General features: G+C 35.0%; 1 protein-coding gene across 1 annotated transcript in view; it reads left to right on the forward strand.

Annotated features, from left to right (window-relative positions):
- Positions 1 to 19,035, forward strand: part of U2af50 (U2 small nuclear riboprotein auxiliary factor 50) — a 71,647-nt gene that overhangs the window by 20,147 nt on the left and 32,465 nt on the right. Inside the window, exons 4-5 of the mRNA XM_035368896.2 lie at positions 7,850 to 7,956; positions 10,542 to 10,675. Coding sequence (XP_035224787.1) covers positions 7,850 to 7,956; positions 10,542 to 10,675 — 241 coding nt within the window. The remainder of the gene's footprint in view (positions 1 to 7,849; positions 7,957 to 10,541; positions 10,676 to 19,035) is intronic.

Genomic DNA, 19,035 nt, shown 5'->3' on the forward strand with positions numbered 1-19,035 from the left:
CTATCTTTTTTAAGACAAAGAGTAACCACATATATAGGATCAGGATGCGTCTGACCAATCAGGATGGTGAACCTATTGAGCTCAATAATCAAAGGGTACTTTACAGGTTGCTGGTGGAGTGAAGAAAATTTTTGTACTTACAATAAATGAACAGACATAGACTTTACGGAGCAAGCAAGAGGATACAAGGGCGAGGTTTCTTTGGGAGAAAGCTTTTGAACCTAGCTAAGAAAGAGGTTGAACAAGAGGTGCAGCAAGCAGTGAATAGTAAATTGGAGTCAATCCTTAATAAAACGATTAAAAGAGGCACAGGTTTAAAAGTAGTGAACGAAGCTAAATTAGAAGCTATCCTTGGAAAGAATATGAAGCGAAAATAATTTTACTGCATATAATAAAGATGAACAATATTTGGGAGTTGAAACAAACGTCAGAAGACGTCATCAGAGATATAGAAAGTTTTGAGTATAGAGAAATCAAAGAAACGCACAACACTCAAGATACGAGTGAAGATGCCACGTATAACTTTCACATACTCGATACAAACGCTAAAATTCTCTACTCCAAAGGATATATTCACCAAGAACTCAGAGTCCTAAAAGCAAATGGAGATTCTGTAGGGGAAGAGAACGTGACATTGGTGAATGGTGGAGGTTTACTCAGGAGAAGTATCATGACCATCGGTGCCTATGAGATAGATTCAGATGTGCATGACACATCCTTGATGTTACAGGTTATGGGTTTAATTAACTTCACACCTGATTATGCAACTTCGGAAGCGACCAATATGTTTTACTATATAGATACCTCCGATTCTACCGAGAGAGGATCGTTCAAGTTTAACGGTGCCCTTACCGACGCTACAACAATGACAAATTTTTTCACTAACTTAAGAGTGAATGATGACCATAACGAAGGTTTTACCAAAAGATGGATGTATACCCGAGATAGTCAGTCTGTGCACATATTTATACCGCTCAAATACATTTTCGGCTTCCTCAATGATTATGAAAAAGTCATTACAGGCTTTGATGTAAAATTTCAGTTTCAAAGAAACAGTCATAGGAACATGTTGTATACAAATGTACCTAATCCTAAATATAAAGTACAAGTCAAGAAACTTTCGCTTTGGCTACCTTATGTTAAATTCAATTCTTCTGTTGATGGTCAGTTTACAAAACTGATTCTGTCGGACCAATCCATCGACATTAACTGGAGGCAACCTAGAGTAGTCAAGTCCAACATTTTAGAAAATAGCAGCGGATCATGCAACATACCCGCCACTACTGATGAAGTGATGAGCCTTTACGTTGTGCCCCAATATGATAAAAGAAACGAAAACTTTTCTCAAAACAACATGCTGTTCGATAACTTAAACATGATTGATTGCTGGCTTATGGTCAATAACGTGAGGGTGCCAAACATCAATTATACTATGGACTTTGAGAAAAAAGATTATTCGAGACTCTACGCCGCTCTCTTAGATGCAGGGCTTAACAATATCACTTCCGAAGCCGGATGTCTGATCAACTATGAAACCTTTAGAAGTCTCTATCCAATCATATGCTTCAACTTATCTTTTCACGAGCCGTACGTAAATGTTAGCAACCTGATGATTGAATTTCACTGGAGACTGAAGAGCAGCCCTGATGATAAGTATGTATTTTACTTTGTTTTGAATGAGAGAAAGAGATGCAAACTCAATATGGCAGAAAAGAAGATCATAGTGTTGAATACTTTAAGGATGTAATATTTAGAGATTATTTTTAGATTTTAATAGATTGTAATCTATTAAAAACTTATTTATATAATAATAAAGATGGCTTGGTATCCTTTTGGAATATACTATCCCAGAAAAGCGGTGGGTCTTCGCGGTCCACCTGGAATAGGGTTTAAACTCACAAACGATGGGAATTATGATATGGAATACAAGGTGCTGAAAAACTGTAAAGATCCAGTAGACGCCAACGATGTCACCACGAAGTCCTTCGTTTCCGGAGAATTGGAGGATTTAAAGCTGGAAATTAGGACACTTTATGATGTTATGACCAACAGAATAGAGGAATTAAAGCTGGAAGCTAGGAGAAGTAATGATGCTATGGTAAACAGCTTTAAAAATTATTCGTCAGAGACTTCGAAGAAGCTTAAAAGCTTGGAAATAGGATTCAAGCATACTGAAGAAAAATTACAGGAATATACTCAAAGTGTTTATATATGCGCAGATCCTCCTGAAAGCGGGTACAGCAGCTCAAAATTTCAGAAGGTGACATTTACTTCGTTCAGTAATAATTTACTGAATGGAGCACTCATGACATTGAATGAAAGTGTAAAGGCTAAAATAACCTTCTTCGCACTCATAGATAATAATGGTACTTATCTTGAAAGTGTGGTTGAAGCTCAAATTTTAAACGGTAATAAGATGCTGCGGGAGTTCAATTATAACACCGAACAGGTATCATTTATAAACTATATTAAGAAAGATAAAGAGATACAAGTATTCGTTAAGACTAAGGACCTAAAAACTTATGTATACTTGAAAGTAGAAATTCTTTTGTGTTTATAATAAATGGCTGACGTAAATTGGAACGATATTTCGAAGACCGGTTTGTTGGAAGGACAAATCAGGGCATTACAACAGAATATAAGTTGGTCGCTCGTGAGTCGATACTCGACTCTTTCGGAGGAGTTCATCGAAGAATTCTCAAATCAGGTGAACTGGAAGGTCATTTGTCAGTATCAGACGTTATCAGAACCATTTATAGAAAAACATGAAGGTTTAGTTGAATGGTATGAAATCTCCAAATACCAGAAATTGTCGGAACCCTTCATGGACAAATATGCCTATAGTTTAGACTGGGAACAAGCTTGCAGGTACCAAAAGATGACAGAACCTTTCCTCGATAAACATATAACAAAAGTGCATTGGATAACAGTTTCCCACTACCAAGTACTGAGCATAGACTTCATGCGGAAGCACAAAGACTATATCGATATGGTTCTTATCTCTTCCCAACAAACACTCACTGAAGATTTCATGAGGGAATTCGCAGAACAGCTGGAATGGGAACGAATTGTCAGATATCAAACCTTTAGCGAAGAGTTTATCTTAGAACACCAGGATAAGATAGACTTTTGTCATCTGATGACTTATAAACACCATTTACTATCGAATGCCTTTTACGAGATGCACTATAAAAAACTAATTTGCATCCTTCTAACTAACATATGCAACAGAAATTTATATAGATATAGCAGCGAAAATGAACCTTAAACCTAGTAATTTTTTAATGCTTTGTAGCATTAAAAATAAAATAACTACCCGCAATTTGTTATGATCGTGTTTCCGTTTTCAACGTCCCGCGTGGGGAAAAAAAAAATCGAAGCGAACGCTGATGAAATGACCTTGGAGTGAAACGTGTTCCTAGCTTGAGGAAATGATAAGTGCTTTTTTTTTATTCTATCGTATACGTCACGACCTTGACTGCGTCTAAATGCGTAGTATTAGAAAGTGACAACAGATGGCAGCACCTCACAAAACATGTTTGATATGTTACATTTATAAGACAGTTAGCAATTATTGAATACGGGTACCCTGGCTGAACGGTTAGCGCGCAGGACTACTAACATCAAAGTCCCAAGTTCAAACCCCGACCTCTCCCGGATTGATGTCATTCAATCCGGATTGATGGTCTTAACCTAGCCAAAAAGACATGTCAGCTTACTCTCGCCATTGAACCAATAGAGTAGCATTCACCGTTATTCCAGCTTACTCTCGCCGTTGAACCAATAGAGTAGCATTCACCGTTATTCATAAGTGGGATCCCCGACGCTAAAGCGTCAGAGTCTTACAGTGTATGTCCTCTATATGTTGTATATATGTCCTATATATGTTGTATATATGTATGTCCTATATATGTTGTATATATGTATGTCCTATATATGTTGTATATATGTATGTCCTATATATGTTGTGCGAGAGGTGGCCTGTGAGTCCAGTCAGACCACAACTCCAGGCGACTGAGAAAAAGTTGGAGGGCGCTGCGCCCTCCAACCTCTACATTGGGAAAAAGTATGATAGCTTATCTTATCATGATGGTAAGGCCGTCTATATTTACTGTGTATGTGCGTGTTGTAATGGCTGTTCGCTCAAAGTTTAGTCCAATGGGGGAGAGTGTCCGCGGGGCCTTCCTGGCTTGTTCTCGGTACCTCGGCGAGCGAGTCCTTGGTATCGTTGGTGAGTGTCATCATAGTTAATTACTACAGCTTATGAATATACTGATCTCAGAGTCATTTCAAACGAAGGTTTCGTAAAATTTCGAGGGGTCTGATGAAACCTAGTGAATAATAAAAGCATTTAAAGAGATGCATTCTATATGTAAAGATGGCAAATATTTATGACTTATTCGGTGATATTAGAGCTTTATATAGCTCAGGTAATAACAGCAGAATGTGCGGCCTTGCTAGAATGTGTCAGCATTTACTGACTGCTGTTGAAGAAGAAACAGATATGAATAATAATTATCCTGAAATTCATTCGCTAATTTTAAAATATATTATTCAAATGTATCAAATACTACACGAAGAAAAGAATAGTAAGGTACAGAATATGGGTTATGACACTCTATCAAAAATGACCAGATTTCTTTTGTGTAACTAAGCCTACTTTATTTTTTAATGACTCTAAAACCATTAAAAAAAAGTTATTGCTCAAATTTAAACATGTTTCCAGGTTGGGCTTTCCCGACATCTTTACTTCCTAAATAAACAAAATAAAGAGGTTTAATGCCATTGAGCTTTAAATAATCAGATGCTTTGTTATCACATCGCTTCGGTAAAGATACAACACACTCAGGTAAATGGACTATTATTTTTTTACCATACTTTGTGTTTATTTCTCTAATTTCTGTAACCGGATACTTTTCATTGATATTAAGTTCGCTCATTTTCTTGAACTCATTGAGAGAACTAAATGTGTTTAATTCTTGTAACAATTCCATCTTTACATATAGAATCCATCTCTTTAAATGCTTTTATTATTCACTAGGTATTATTAATCAATTACCCATTGTCTCTCCTTTGACGCTCTAGAAGCCATACATAATGGTGCACTGATGGGGGTAATCTACTGTGCATAGCCAAAGAGTAAAGGCCGGGCTCATAGATCATCACCTGTTTACCATCGTGGTAAGATAGAGGTTCAGAGTAAAAGTTGGACATCAATTCAGTGTCCAACTTTTGCTCTATTATTTGAGCCAGAGTTGTTTTATGTTTCGGTTTTACATGTTGTTGTAGTGCGTGTCCTCTGCCAGACAGTGAAGGCAGATATGATGACAGTGATCGTCCCCGATAAATATGAAACATACGTGAAGACTGCAGAGGACGAATGCCAGTGGATTATGTGGGGGACGAATGCCCCCTTGCAAAAGAAGCATGCGATGAAGAGGAAAAGTGGCGTTTGTAAAAGCGGCGTTTTGGAAAAGTGGGTGGAATTTTTAATGGAGGGTTGGAGAGCCATCACATTCTAAAAGTGGGTGGGATTTTTAATGGAGGGTTGGAGAGCCATTGTTTTCTAAAAGTGGGTTCGATTTTAATGGAGGGTTGGAGAGCCATTGTTTTCTAAAAGTGGGTGCGGTTTTAATGGGGGCTTTGAGAGCCATTGTTTTCTAAAAGTGGGTGCGGTTTTAATGGGGGCTTTGAGAGCCATTGTTTTCTAAAAGTGAGTGCGGTTTTAATGGGGGCTTTGAGAGCCATTGTTTTTAAAAAATTATATGGGTGAAACAGAGCCATTACATTTCTAAAAGTGGGTGGGATTTTTATGGGAGGGTAAATGGCTCTGCGCCAGCTCCGGCATATATACACTACTGATGTTTGTATACAAAAATAGTATGGCTGGAGGTTCTGATATGATGGTTAATACTGATGAAAGCATAAATATAATTGTGATAAAGGAGTGAATGAAGCCTCTGTATTTGGAGGTGTTAAAAAAGGTCTGACAATGTAGTGTTTTTTGGCGGGGAGTTGAGGGAAAGAATAGTAAAAACTATTCTCGATAATCTTAATGAGAAACATAAACCAGGATTCTGTAGTTGTCTCAGCTAACTGAAAGGCATGTAATTGTCTTCTTGATGAAGGTTTTATGTATCTTTCAGTCAATCTAACAAGGTGTTGTTTTAGGTCAGAGAGTGAGGGAAAGAATAACAAAAACTCTTAATAATCTTAAAGAGAAGCATAAAACAGGGTTTTGTAGTTGTCTCAGATAACTGAAAGTCATGTAACTGTCTTCATGATGAAGATTTTTTTATAAATTTCAGTTGGTCCTAGTGTGACATTAAAGGGCAGTTATTTTCTAGGGCTTTCACAAACTCAGGTAAGGTTTGTAAAGTCTCATTAAAAGATCTCTGCATCTGCCTGCTATATTTAGCATTTCTTTTGAGATCAATGTTTCGGAATATGTAACGGATTGGAGGAGTTTTTCCTGAGCAGTATGTATAGAAATGGATGTGTCCAAAAATAGTATGATTAGGATCTATGATTGTTGAAAGCAAATTAGAGTACAGTGGGACCTTGAGATACAAGCACCTCTATATCGAAGAAATTCAAGATATGAGGAAAGTGTAAGCAAAAAAATTTGTCCCTAAATACGAGCATTCTCGAGTAACGAGCAATCAGCCAGGTTGTTGGTGGTACGCTTGGTGCCATTTCCTGACTTGAGTCTGGAAACCTCCTCGTTAGATCATTCAGTGTTCATTGATCTACATGTTTGTGCACTTGTTAATCAATTGTTTATTACATTTAATGTGAAAATAATTATTTCACGTTGCCTCACAAAAAGATTGTTGCCTCAGATAGTGCTGCAAAGAAAAATAAAGAAGCTATGGCTGTTGAAATTAAGAAAGAAATCTTAGATAAACATACTCGTGGTGTAAGAGTGATGGATTTGGTGAAGACTTGTAGCCTTTCGACGTTGACGATTTGCAGTGTTCTGAAGAAGCAGGAAAAAATTAAGAAATCTGATGTAGCCAAAGGAGTTACCATTACTTCAAAGCACTATCCAAAACTCCTAGAAGGTGTTGTTGATATGGATTAACGAGAAGCAGTTAAAAGGTTGGTGTCAGAAGCTATCATAAAGGTAAACTACAGTTATATTATTTACCAGTGTCATTTGTTAGAAAAATTGATTTTTATGTTTATATTTTTAGGGGTACGGAATGGATTAACTGGATTTCTATTATTTTTAATGGGGAAGTTTGTTTCTAGATACGAGAAATTCGCTATACAAGCTCAATGCTGAAATGAATTTAACTCGTATCTCGGGTTTCACTGTACTTCCTTTACTTTTTACAAGAAAGTAAAAGCAAGGATATAATTGTATAGAATATCGAAGTCGAATAGTCGAGTGAATGGAACCTGGTTGCTTGAATTCACTGAAAAGGGATCCAACATTTTTTTTAAAGGATTGTTGAGGAAAAAACGGAAGAAAACTCTTCTCAAGAGTCATTAAGAGAAACATAAGCAGGTTTCTTGGAAGCATATAATTGTCTTCAAGATAAAGCTCTTATACACCTTTCAGTCATTACCATCTTAACAGATTATGTAGGCTGCTGGGGAAAAGCCCGGTGGACTTGTGCATTAAAACAGTCTTGACCAGAGTCATGCCAAAGATGGGATAAGTGGGGATAAAAAATAAGAAGGAAGGGTATTAAAATGTAACTAATATTAATATGAGAATGGAAAAAAACATTTAAGTGCAGTTTTGATAGTATTTAGGATGTTAAAAATCTGTCAGTATAACTCACAACTCTCTTGATGTAACTGCCATGTAAACATAAATATTATATATGATACATTTTAGGAGAAATGAAGCACGAGTTCCCCGAAGGAGAAAGAAGTCTTTGTACTGGGATGTTCCAGCTCCTGGATTCGAACATATATCTACCCAACAGTATAAAGACATGCAAAGTAGGTTTTTCTATAATTTGTCAATATGTGCAAATATTGTATAAAGTTAGCACTAGTCAAAAGATGTTGCATATAATCTTTACTTGGTAACTTCCATTCATTAATTCAGTGTTACATCAGTGGAAATTTCCTTGAATAGTTAACTGATAATGTGTTTTATAATTAAAGTGCTTGTGTTCCCATTCATATATTTTGTTGCTTCAGTAAGTCATATCTTTTATTTCATTCTTAGATAGCTGTCTGAGTAAAATATATGTATGTAATGTATTCAAACTCAACTAAGCCAGGAGCAGGAGGAGAATGACTAGGAAATTGGAGGTGAAAGCAGATTAAATCTTCAGTTTTATTTTCAGCAACATCTTATGGCTACACACAAGTTGGCACATTGCATGTGCTTCTTCCGAAGGGCTTACATTTTTGATAGCTTTGTAGCAAGATAGCAACAGCAGTCTAGCTAAGCCAAAGCGTGGAAAGCAAGTGTGTTATTTTCAAGGTGAAATCTTATTCAGACTGAGTTAGTTTTGGTTCTCAATACATTCTGATTGCACAGTGAATACTGCTGTAAAATTACTATTAGATGGTTGAGTTTTAGTTTCATTTACATCATCATAATCATGTAAGAATCATATGTCATAGATTTTTCTCGAAATGACGCAGTGCAGAGAGAGGTTACTATTTTTAGAATTGAGAAGGGAAATTTACGTTGTTAATTTAATCTTTTATATATTCTTTATTTTTCTTACATGTATATCTGAATATGTCTTCTGTTATTAAAAAAGAAACTGTGATATAATTTGTAATTGTTTAATAGGCATCAAATTTTTCCAGTTTTAAAATAAACATTATACAGTTTGTTGCAGTGATGGAAAACTAATAGGTGAATCTCATAGGTTCTTTAAATCTTTAAAGTTTCTTTTATTCCTCCCCCCCCCCCCCGGAGCATCTCTCAATACTTGCTATATAAAAATTATATAGCGTGTCGCAAAGATGCAAAATTAAGTATAAGTCATACTCGTAGGTTCATGTGTTATCATGACTCCTAATCTGACTTAATACAAGTTTTCTGATCTTTTAATCTATCATAAAGTTGATGCTGTAGTAGCTATCTCTGATACATCTTAATTGTCATGATTTTTATATAAATTAAAATCTTGTTGATAAAGAATTTAAACAAAAATTTAACTAACACCGGCCATATTACTTTAAGTATTACACAGTGTTCCTTCTTTCTAAAGCATCTCTCATACTTGCTATGTAAACATTATGTAGCTTGTCGCAGTGATGCTAAATTAAATGTAGGTTATACTCATAGGTTCATAAGTAATCATAATTCCTAGTCTGACTTGTTACAGATTATTTTTCTGATGATGAAAGTTGTTGAAAAGGAACGATGATAAAAATATTCTGATGTCGTATGGTTTTTCAGAATGCTGTTGTGTGCAGCTTCTTTTTTTTAGCATGCAAGAAAAGCATTGTTCTAATTTAATTGCTGCTTAATTTGGCAAGTATCCATTTTAAAATCATCATGATTGAAAAAATTTCAGATATGTTTATGTATTTTCTAATATTAAAGTGTATTACAGAGATGAAGGATAAAGATATGCATATATATATTTAAAATTCCTCCTACAAAAAATTGTCCAGAATTTTATGCAAATAGTTTCTCGTTATCGTACAGTTTTTTTTTTTTTTTTTTTCTTCCCTTCTTAAAGCATCTCTCAATACTTGCTATATAACCATTATATAGCATGTCGCAATGATGCAAAATTAAACATAAGTCATACTTATGGGTTCATGTATAATGATTCCTAATCTGACTTAATACAAAAAAAGTTTTCTGATTTTGTAAACTCAGAAATTGGTGCCATATTAGCTGTTTCTGATATATCTTAATTGCCATGATTTTTATGTGAACATCAGTTTTGTTAAAGATTTTAAATAGAAATTTAAGTAATTTAGCCATGTTACTTTAAGTGTTATGCAGTGCTCTTTCCCCTCCTCCCCTAAAGCATCTCTCAGTATATACTGTATGAACATCATGCAGCTAAGTTGCAGTGATGCAAAACTAAGTTCAAGTTATACTCATAGTTTCATGAGTGATCATGATTCCTAATCTGTTTTGATACAGTTTTTATTGACTTTTAGTGCTATTGGGGGGAAGAATAATAACTGTTCTCGTAGTCTTCATAATATGTAACCCAGTAATTGTCAAATTAACCCTTTGAGCGGTCAAGGATTTTAGATCCATCATGAAAACCGGTATTTAAACAGCATTTATTGAGTTTGTAAATTACTTATCTTAGTCTGTATTTTCATAAACGTACATTCGTTAAGATAATATTTACATTATTAAAGAAAGTAAGAAAGCAAAATTTCCTTAATTATAAGCTAATATATACCAAGTAGAAAACTTCTGATGACCGGATAAAGCCGATCATAACGCTCGGAGGGTTAATCTTGTCTGTTCACCCCCTCTTGGGAATAAAATAACTTCATTCTACTGAAGGAAAATTGTGTAAATTAGTACTGCTTCAAATTGGTGGGAATTTCTTAATATTGTTGTTTGTATGCCATTTAACTTGCAGGTTCTGGCCAAATACCTCCAAGTATCTATACAACTCAAGGTCCTGTCATTGGCACTGTACCTGTAGTAGGAAGCACAGTTACCAGGCAAGCTAGAAGACTTTATGTGGGCAACATTCCGTTTGGATGTTCTGAGGTATTCTATTCACCCTTTCTGAACTTTGCAGTATAAATTCATTGTTCCCTTTTAGTATAATTTAATATTTTAAAATATGTATGATTATTAATTGCGTAAATTTTGAAATTTTTTGACAGAAAGTATTATTGGTATTGTCATAACTGCCGATTTACTGAGTTTTTGTTACTTAGTTATTAGTTTTATAACTGATAGTGCCACCTCTTTTTACAGTCATCTCATCACACAGTTTGGTGTGCCATCAACCATTGACAGGCAGACAATTAAAAAGCTCAGAACAATCTTTCAAATTTGCATAATCAGAAATCATGTTAGTTTCTTGATTATTATTGAATATTAATAATTTTTTATGTTTTACAAAATATTTATTTCTTTTGCTATGTTTATTGCTTTGCTTATTGGTGTGTATACAAAAACTTCCAGGGTGCGAATAAAAGGGTTAAATAATTTTTTTCTTTTTTAAAATTAGATTAGCTGGTTTAAATATTTCAATTAATTACTCAATGTAACTGAAATGAGCCCCTAAATGTTATCGATATAAATTATATCAAGAATTTGGTGCATATAGTGAATAAAACAGATGAGAGGTAAGACAAAATACACCAGATTTTGTACTACAGTCAAAAGTCGTTAATCCGGAGTCCAATATCCGAAATGATATATAATCCGGACCTCAAAGCTACAAACTTTCTGCGCATGTGTAAATGCATAATGCGTTTTTGCATGCGCATAATACCTTTACGCATGCGCATATGCATTTACGCATGCACGTTTAATGTATAACGGACGGTATAAGGTAAGCTAAAATGAATCTAATTATCTATTTTTGTTAATGTTGCAGATTGCGTTGTTCTTTAATCTTCTAATTGGATCTGGCTTATTTTTTGCAGACTGTTAGAGCAATTTTGTAAAAGTAAACTTAAATTTTCGATTATGTCAAAAAGAATTTCCGATTCTGGAGCTGCCGAAGGATCTACAAAGCGAAAGCATGTTTCGATGTCCATCAAACAAAAAGTGGAATTACTGCAAAAAATAAATAAAGGCATATCCTTTGTTTTTCTAACCATTCCGAAATCTGTTTATCAATTTCACCCTGCTCTACAGGGGTGGGGGGGAAATGTGGCGGCGGCATGCGATGAACTGGAAGTTGATCTGTCAGCACTATCCTTATCTTCAGGGCAGATGTTTTTATTTTATTCGGCTTATGATTCCTTACTAAATGTGGTATTTTATCTCGATGTACTCCGTCTTTGATATGATTTAAATCAAACTCCTCATCATTATAAATATCACCACATCAAATAGTTTTCTGGTTGCAATTTTCTAATTTCGAATATGCGTAATGTATGCTTTACGCATGTGTGCGTTGAAAGAAATGTTTAATAAGGTAAACAAATAAATATTAAGCCCCCCCCCCTTTTTTTTTTTTTTTTTTTTTTTGTAAATTTTGATACCCTTTAAATCATAATTGCTCTTTATTTCGTAAATTACGGTTTCATATTTTTAATTTTATAATTTCTTCATGTCATCTTACCAGATTTAAATTGATGGTCTATAATCTGGAATTGCCGAAGTCCCGACGAGTCCGAATTAAAGACTTTTGACTGTACTATATTTAGTTGTTTCAAAATCTGTTTACAATTTGTTGTAAACAGAGTATTAAAAAAAAAAGAGAGAGATGATGAATTTAAGAAAGATAAATTAAACATTGTTGCTGCTTAAGATAACAGTTATTTATATCATTTGCTTCTTATTTCAACTCTTTGTAATGTAAACGTGAAATTTGAGAGTAAATTGATAGCTAAGATTTGAAGACAACATTTTAAAAGCTCTTACAAATTCAACAGAAAAACTGAATGTGAAAGAAATGATAAGCATAAACATTGCTTTTACAAATAAAATATTGTCTGAATAAGAAGTGGGGCTCTTATGCGGTGTAAGATCACCAAATGTGGCGATATGTGTTCTGCGCTGGTTTTTGGTGCGATTCTGTGCTGTGGGATGGTTTGGTGGACGATGCTGTTTGTATGGCAACTCTTTTGACGTGGAAACTTATAGATTGTGCAATTTTTAGATTGTTTTAAGTTTAAACAGGATGCTGTGTACATGGTATTCTTTGAAATTTATTGTTATGTTAATTTATTAAAGCGAGGTGTGCATAGTTCGTAGATTTGTTCGTTGTCTACATTGTGCAATTCGTAGATAAATGTTAAGTTAAAACATATCACTGTGCATATGTATTCTTGTCAAATACACTCATGTCCATAAATTAAGGATAATTCGGAGTCACGCGCAAATCGAACTCTAAAATAAATATATCACCTGTAAAATCACTACACACATCTTCAAGAATCATGTGCAAATTTCAGGAAGTAACCAGATGACACTGATGGTACGTCACAATGACGAGAGTGTAAGAGAGTGATATATAAGAAATACAGGCAAAGAAGTAAAATTGTTTGCAGGCGCTTTATAAGCATTTCAGTGAAATAACCAAATAGTTAAGACATAAAGGACGCATTTGGATGATTTTTTATGTGGTAGAATTATCGGCCGTCTGGAATGTGGGTGTACCCAACTGGAAGTATCAGACGAACTTGGAATTGCCCAGAGTGTCATCTTCCTGCTTTGGTAACGATTCCAAGATGATGTAATGTGAGTAGATGTTACAGCACAGGTCCCCCAGAGTTACAACACCGAATGAGGTCCGGTATTTGACAGTTACTGCCAAAAGAAACAGGCGGAGCACAGCCTGATGACCTGTCTCGTCAGCTCTCTTCAGCCACTGGTATGACAATTTCAAGGCAGACCGTGTACAGACGCTTAGGGCAGATTGATCTATATGCTCGTGGACCTGTCAGATGGTTCCACTTACTGCAACTCACTGTCGCCTGCGGTTAGCCTGGAGTAGAGAGCATGTGGACACCGCAACAGTGGGCTTGTGTGATGTTTTCCGACGAGTCCATGTTTAGCTTGCAGTCTGATTCTCATCGGACTTTCATATGGAGAGCTGCAGGTACCTGTTACCATTAAGAAAACATCATTGAACAACACCGTTACGGTGGTGCAGGAATGCTCGTTTGGGGTGGAATTATTCTGGGTTCCAGAACTGACCTGCATGTTCAAATTGGAATCATGACAAGCCAAATCTATCGGGACATCATTCTGGAACAACATGTACGTTTGTTTCGTGGTGCCATGGGCGCACAATTTGTGTTTATGGATGACAACGCCCATCCTCACCGTGCAAACATCGTAAGTGAATACCTTCAATCGGAGGATATCACCCGTATGGACTGGCCAGCATTCTCACCGGACTTGAATCCAGTAGAGCACGTGTGGGACATGCTTGGTTGCGTCAACCTCCTCCTACATGTCTATCAGAACTTCAGAGAGCATTGCTTTTTGAGTGGTGTGATATCCCCCAAGATCAGATCAATAATTTGATACTCAGTATGCCTAGGCGTTGTACAGACTGCATTGTATCGTCTGGGAGACATACAATGTATTAACAATCATACCAGCCGTATAATATTGTTTTTTTGTAAATAATTTTTTTTTTTTTTTTTTTTTTTTTTTTTTGTAATTTGCTCTAGGGAGAAAAAATCGCTAATTTTTTAATAATATTGAACATATAGCATCTTTTTTTGCTCTTTACCTTTTATTTAATAAATAAGCTTTACAAATAAGTCAAATTTGTTTTGCTTCTACCTCTTCCTTTGCCTGATTATCCTTAATTTATGGACATGAGTGTAATTTTGGTTAGTAACTTTACGTTTTTGCTATCTAAATATTTTGTTTTGGATTTTTAGCTTAAATTGTCTGTTCAAAACAGAGTTTTTGCAGTGCGAAAACCGTGTTTTTGAAGACATTTTAGGCTTAAAGTTCGAAATGTAGACAAAAAATTTAGATAGTAATTTAGCACCGTGGATTTTTTGGCGACTTGAGAGCACATATAAGAGTAGTTCCAGAAGTGGTGCCATCTGTGGTAAAGATAATTAACTAACAAAATTCGGTAGATCGCCATTTGCAACAAAACCGTATTATTAGTTATAATTAGCTTATTAAGAACTACAGTGTACTGCTGCTAATTTGAGCTAATGCTGGAGAAACAGGTAAAGGATAATTGAAGAATTGGTCATGAATAAATACAAATTATTAGTTATCATGTTGTATCATTTTAGAAAAATCAGTACTTTGTTTTTAAGAGCATTTAAATATTTGTAGAATTTCACTACATATTTTTCAGTGTTAATTTATCATTGTATCCAAATCCCCTTTGATAAATGAAGTGCAATAGCATTTCAACAGAAATCACTGCTGTCTCAAGACTAATGTAATTGTCTGTGTCTTCCCTTGTATTCTCAGTATCACCCTTTGTGTCTTCTCTTGTGATATTTGAAAGCTATCGAACCATTCATCAGTGTTTTTGTGAGTGTCATTCGTACGGTCCTTAAGAGTTTAATTTTTTCAAAGAATTTTAACTTTTTCCCTTTTTTTTTTTTTTTTTTTTTTTTTTTTTTTTCATATACTTTCAGTTATTGCCTTGACTCCATCAGAGTTACATAAATGTCCAGTTTCTATATTATGAAGAATCTTTCTCTACGATCAGTGTTGTTTGTTTTACATTTGACCAAGCTTTTTCTGTTCCGTATGTGGCAACCAATACAGTCAACTTTTTCCAGCATTTTCATTAAATCACCATCATCCTCAGTAGTTATTAAAACATGCTCGGTCATGTGTGGGATTTTTTTTTACATAATCTCACCCATATAGTTGAGTGTGTATGCATGAGTGCATCCGCACCAGAACAACCGAATATGCTGCAGTTAAATTATTTAAAATGTGTCTTGGTAAAATTTACGATTTTTTACTAAACTTTGTCTTTAATATATGGAATGTTTTATGTGTTTGAGCAATTTATAGAGAACATTGTGTCTGTTTATTCATGAATTTTTTAAAAAAGATTCTCATGTTGTGCTTGGATATGTTTGAAAAAAAAATTAACATATCTTTGTCATCAATGCTGTTGTTCATAACTTTTACATTAATACTAACCCAAACTTCAAATTCCTTACAGTTCTTGTTAGGGATGTTGCATATTCTTCAGATTCCCTTTTTACTTATTTATTTACTTGTTTAAAACAATTTTTTGTTTTTTGTTTTCTGAAACATGTTTGAAGAACATATCATCAGATGTACCATCATTTAATTTTCCTTGCTAACTCATTTGCACTGCATCCATCTCTTTTGCATTACAGAATATTTTAGCACTGTCATATCCTTCTTTTTCTTGGGCGTGTAGCTTCTGGATATGTATTTACTTCCTACCGTAGACGTATCGTATTGTGTGCGTTGCATAAACAGCCATTTTAATGGCACAAAACTTTATTAACACACAAATAAAAATAATAAGTACAAACGATGAACACACAAGTATCACTTCGTTTCCTGCATCTAAGCTGACATACAACACATTTCCTTTGTTACTTCGCTACTACCTACTAACTACTCTTCTCTAGTAAGTCTCATGAGAGAGAGGCGTTGCAGGCCGTTCGGCTAAACTGCACATGCATGGTCATCACGTCATGACACCTCCCCTCGAAAAGATTTGATTGCGTCTTTCAATGACCTGTCAAATCCACATATATAAACATTTCTTGAAACAAAATAAAATAACATCCATGAAATTTTCGAACTTAATTAACCAATTCTTACCATTTTAAATTAAAATTACTTCAACATAAATTCAATAATCCTATTCATTTAAAAAAATGTAACATTCAATTAACATTTCAAACTTAAATCCTTCACATAATCATAATCATATAAGCAGTTATCATATAAACGAGGCAATACAAATCAATCAATAACGTTAAACATAATACTTTAGCAAACCCTGGCTAAATCTTTAAACCTATTACATAACGTTAGAAAAAAAATTTAGCATTTTAGCTAAAAAAAAAAAATCAAACTAAACAGTCAAAATGTCTTATAGTTCATAGTTCATAACGTTAGTCATGCTCCACTCACTGGGGAATATTATCATGTCATTTTAAGTCACGTCATCAATAAACTCAGCATGGTCTTTTAGTCTACACATGTTACCGTTATATTTTGTTGACACATAAACTACTGGATGCACATATTCACTTTCTGATTCAACGATTAGCTTTAGCTGTAAAAGCTTATCTATTTGACGATCAGCTTCATTTCTTAGAACTTCAGGTATTCGATACGGTTTTTGCTTTCCTGGCATACTTCCAGGTTTCAGTTTGATGCTGTGTTCTCCCACATTGGCGATTTTCGGAATACCAGTTCTTAGGTTCTTATGCCTTCTTAAAATCTCCATAAGTTCTTTCTTCTTATGCGGTTCAAGGTGTGTAAAATCGCATTCCTCATTAGAATAGTGTTCTTTTGCTTTCCGTGGAACAATTCTTGGAACGTTTTCAACTTCGCCGAAATCAATATCTGTATCATATATCACAGCGGTATTGAACTCTCGTATCTTGTTTGCGTGAACGTGCTTCGATGAATTGTCAGGCATTTGTACTATGTAACTATAATCAGTATGCTTTTTGATGATCGTAGCAGGTCCCGTCCATCTGGCATAAACTTTGTTTTGACTATCAGGGATTAAAACTATAACCCTGTCCCCTTCCTTGAATTCTTTATGACGAGTCTTTCAGTTACGGTAGAATGCATAAGCTTGTTGCTTTCCAACATCTGTAAGTCCTGCGTATTCAGCAGCTTTTTCCAATTTCGTCTTCAAATCATTCAGATAATCGGTAACTGAACTTAACTGTCCATGAGGAACAAGAGTTTCATTAGTCCATGACGATTTCAAAATAGACAACGGGCCATTAGGACGTCTTCCATAAAGCATTTGGAACGGACTAACACTAGTCGTAGCATTAGGAACTTCTTGGTAAGCCCAAAGTAAATACAGTAGATGTTTCTCCCAATCTTTCGAATGTTCTCTAACGGTATGATGTATCATTCCCTTTAAAACAGCATTAAATCTTTCTACCAGGCCATTTGAACTTGGATGATAAGGAGTCGAGAACCTTGGGGACGATCCGATCCTATTCAAAAACTCTTGGGTCAACGAAGCAGTAAAATTAGTTCCTTGATCTGAAGCAACAATTTGAGGAATACCTGTGCGTGAAAAGATTTGCAACAATGCATCGCATGTTGCTTTGGCATTCAAATTCTTCAATGGCACCGCTTCGGGCCACCTTGTACATTGATCAACAGCACACAGAACATATTTGTAACCTCTACAGCTTGGCTCTACAGGTCCTAGGATATCCACATTAATTACCTGGAATGGTTCTTTAGGACGTGTTACTGGCGTAATCGGAACTTCATCAAAGGGACGCTTTTTCGCTTGAAGTTGACAAGAAGTACAAGCACTGCAGTATTCATTTACATCTTTCTTGATTTCAGGCCAATAGAACGAATATCTCAAACGTTCAGCTGTCTTCTTGGTTCGCAGGTGGCTTCCCCATAAGCTAGAATGAGCTAAGTCCAAAATCTGTTTTCTTCTTTCTTTGGGTACGACCAACTGGTAAACTCTTTCTCCTAGAACTTTATCTTTATGATACAAAAAGTTGTCAATAACAATAAAGTTATTACTTCTGTTCTTAACATTTTGCCAGCATGTTTTTAAAGATGGGTCATTCATTTGTTGCACTCGAAACTGTTCTGAATCCGAAACACATTGATCGTGTCCCAGGCTACCTTTGGAATCATCCTTACCTGTATCTTCATATACAGGCGCACAACATTCTATTATCTTCTTAACAGTTTCATTACATTTTTCATTAATTAGGTTTTCCCTATAACTCATAAAAAGTACTTAACGACAAGAGTAAATCATTACATAACTTATCCACCATTGCACATGTTATAAAAATAAGGTGACATAAATTTATCATTTTCAGAATATATTACTAAAGGTAGGTTAATGAGAGGAGCTTTTAAAGCTTGTCCGAAAGCTGACGTGAGGATAACACTTCCATGTGGCGTACGGTATTTTTCTGGTACAATATCGGTCTTGACAACGGTCAATTGCTTGCCTGTATCTGCTACTGCATTAATTAATTTACCATCACATATAAGTTTAACGGTTGGCAAGTCATCTATTAATTCTTTAACCTCTTGATTCGCAGTAAAATATTTAGAAGAAAGTAAAATAAAAAATTTAAAATAAAATATTATCTTTGCAGTTACGGCGTTAGAATTATTCTTAATTTCTTCTTTAGCAACCCTTTCCTTATCTTCATGCAACTATATTATGATACTTAGAATTACATTTTGAACATTTTAATTGAGAAGGGCAATTTTTTATTCTACAA

This window comes from Stegodyphus dumicola, chromosome 8 (genome assembly GCF_044657685.1).
Source record: "Stegodyphus dumicola isolate Sdum_Otavi_A_Nest chromosome 8, ASM4465768v1".
Taxonomy (NCBI): Eukaryota; Metazoa; Arthropoda; class Arachnida; order Araneae; family Eresidae; genus Stegodyphus; species Stegodyphus dumicola.